The sequence below is a fragment of the Oncorhynchus clarkii genome, chromosome 28 (genome assembly GCF_045791955.1).
Source record: "Oncorhynchus clarkii lewisi isolate Uvic-CL-2024 chromosome 28, UVic_Ocla_1.0, whole genome shotgun sequence".
In the NCBI taxonomy this organism is placed as follows: domain Eukaryota; kingdom Metazoa; phylum Chordata; class Actinopteri; order Salmoniformes; family Salmonidae; genus Oncorhynchus; species Oncorhynchus clarkii.
The window spans coordinates 38,773,081-38,775,822 of NC_092174.1; the positions used below are offsets into that span (position 1 = coordinate 38,773,081).

General features: G+C 43.4%; 1 protein-coding gene across 1 annotated transcript; it reads right to left on the minus strand.

Annotated features, from left to right (window-relative positions):
- Positions 1 to 209: 209 nt before the first annotated feature.
- On the minus strand, positions 210 to 1,174 carry LOC139387047 (ras-related protein Rap-2b-like). The gene is made up of 2 exons (XM_071133022.1): positions 358 to 1,174; positions 210 to 263 (listed from the first exon to the last, which is right to left on the minus strand). The coding sequence occupies exon 1, from the start codon at positions 925 to 927 to the stop codon at positions 379 to 381; it is 549 nt and encodes a 182-aa protein (XP_070989123.1). The 5' UTR covers positions 928 to 1,174; the 3' UTR covers positions 210 to 263; positions 358 to 378.
- Positions 1,175 to 2,742: the final 1,568 nt, after the last annotated feature.

Here is a 2,742-nt window from a genome sequence, read left to right on the forward strand (position 1 = left end):
AGTAATCAATCCCCACATAACATTATCATAGCAAAACAAAGCAACACAGTGTCTCTCTTAGGTTTCACAATAAGACATTCCCATCGAGGCACGTTTCCAGAGAAGTGTCAAATACAAAGCTGTTTGATATTGAACTAAAAACTTAAACATTCAAGTACTTTGTCATGTAAACACTTTTTAGGCTATATCAATACCGAATGTTGTCATCCTCGATGGTGTGTGCGATAATACAACAGTGGGCAGCTTTCTATATTGACCGCCGCCTAATCAACAGAAGAAAAAGAGACCGTATCATTTTGTTAACAAGTTATCAAAATAGGGCTTGTTTGATGGTTTTCACATAGATGAAACACTCACAGCTGCACGAAACATGTTTTCTTAGAGAAGCACGCAAGAACAACAGCGATCTCCACCGCTGGGTAAAGAAGAATAGTTCATCTGTCTCACGATTTCTGCGAACAGTTCGTCGACCAAGCCTTTATTTTTTGCAGAAGTTTCCATAAACGGGCAATTCCACTCCTGAGCCAGCGCCTTGCCTTCCCCGGAAGAGACCTCCCTCTCGCCTTCCAAGTCCACCTTGTTTCCAACCAATACCATTGGCACTCTTTCGTATCTTTTCACTCGGATGATTTGATCCCTCAATGCCTTGATGTCTTGGAAGCTCTGCTGGTTGACCAGACTGTAGACCAAAATAAACCCCTGCCCGTTTTTGATGTACAGGTCTCGCATGGAGGCGAACTGTTCGGTCCCGGCCGTGTCCAGTATCTCCAGAACAGAGGGCGACGAGTCCACCTCGATCTCCTTTCGGTAGAAATCCTCTATTGTGGGGTCGTATTTCTCAATGAAGGATCCCGTCACAAACTGGACCGTCAATGCTGATTTACCCACGCCGCCCGAGCCCAACACAACCACTTTATACTCCCTCATGGCTCCAGAAAGCAGACAGCCCTTCTCTACGAATCCTCTTCCCACCCGCGGTCCGCCCCGATGTGTTTAGACCGCAGACACCTTTCACGGGTGGGACTTGTCAAATCCCTCGGCGGAAAAGCTTTCGAGGAACGTCTCCAAACGTCTTGCTAAGAAGCCGAAGACTGTGGCCGTTCCCGAACATTAGTAATATAACGTGGAGCACATTTTCGGTTATTTGTACTGTGCCATGGTGTCGGAACGCGTGAACAAGTCTTTCTCTGCCTGTCGTTTCCTGCCCACTGTTTCTCGGCGCAAGGCAACTAACGTCACGAGCCAAGGCTTACTTCCGTTTTCGTAAAGGGGCAGTCACCCAAAACGTTACTCAATACAAATATTTGTCACTCACTCTTGTGTCAGTCAGGTGACCCGTGCTCTTTGTAACAAATTACTGTTACAAGACGCCTTGAAGTGTGTTGTCCAGGGAATGTCCCCACAATACTTATCTTATATGATGAGGTTGATATCAGGAGGCTTATGATTTATAGGCCTAGCTTTAGTAATATTACAGTAAAGCAAAGGCTATTAATATTCAACAGAATGTTGCCCATTGAAAGCGGGTGACAATCTTGTGTCTTGGTGCTTTCAAGACAAGTGGTGCCGCATTCAAAACAATAAGGAACTTGGAAATCTCAGACTTCCGACTTCAGTGCATTAAAAAAAATGGAAACTCTGGGGGCTACGACAGGGGGAAAATCGATTTGAATGATTTTTGGGAACATGAGGTAATCATGAGGTGACTGACTACCTCATGAAGCTGGTTGAGAGAATGCCAAGATTGTGCAAAGCTGTCATGGGCGGCAGGGTAGCCTAGTGGTTAGAGCGTTGGACTAGTAACCGGAAGGTTGCGAGTTCAAACCCCCGAGCTGACAAGGTACAAATCTGTCGTTCTGCCCCTGAACAGGCAGTTAACCCACTGTTCCCAGGCCGTCATTGTAAATAAGAATTTGTTCTTAACTGACTTGCCTGGTTAAATAAAGGTATAAAAAAAAAAAAAAAAAAAAAAATCAAGGCAACGGCTACTTTGAAGAATCTCAAATATAAAATATATTTGGATTTGTTTAACACTTTTTGGGTTACTACATGATTCCATATGTGTTATTTCATAGTTTTGATGTCTTCACTATTATTCTACAATGTAATTATTTATTTTTTTAAATAAATAAAGAACAACCCTTGAATGAGTGGGTGTGTCCAAAATTTTGACTGGTACTGTAGGTTGGAGACTACAGTATGTTTATTATAGACATATTCTTTATGAAATCTATGACTGAATGAAATATGCCATTTTCTCAAGGCATCCATTACTTTTAACAAACATCACCATAAACTAGGGCTTTACTGTTTCGCCAGACCCACTGGCTCCAGGTCATCTATAAGTCTTTGCTAGGTAAAGCTCCGCCTTATCTCAGCTCACTGGTCATGATAACAACACCCACCCGTAGCACGCGCTCCAGCAGGTATATCTCACTGGTCACCCCCAAAGCCAACACCCCCTTTGGCCACTTTTCCTTCCAGTTCTCTGCTGCCAATGACTGGAACGAATTGCAAAAATTGCTGAAGTTGGAGACTTATATCTCTCTCACTAACTTTAAACATCAGCAATCTGAGCAGCTAACCGATCGCTGCAGCTGTACACAGCCCATCTGTAAATAGCCCACCCAATCTACCTACCTCATCCCCATATTGTTTTTATTTACTTTTCTGCTCTTTTGCACACCAGTATTTCCACTTGCACATCATGATCTGCACATCTATCACTCCAGTGTTAATTAG

What these genes read in the sequence shown, in the direction of transcription:
- LOC139387047 (XM_071133022.1), bottom strand. Translation starts at nt 927, where the DNA reads ATGAGGGAGTATAAAGTGGTTGTGTTGGGCTCGGGCGGCGTGGGTAAA.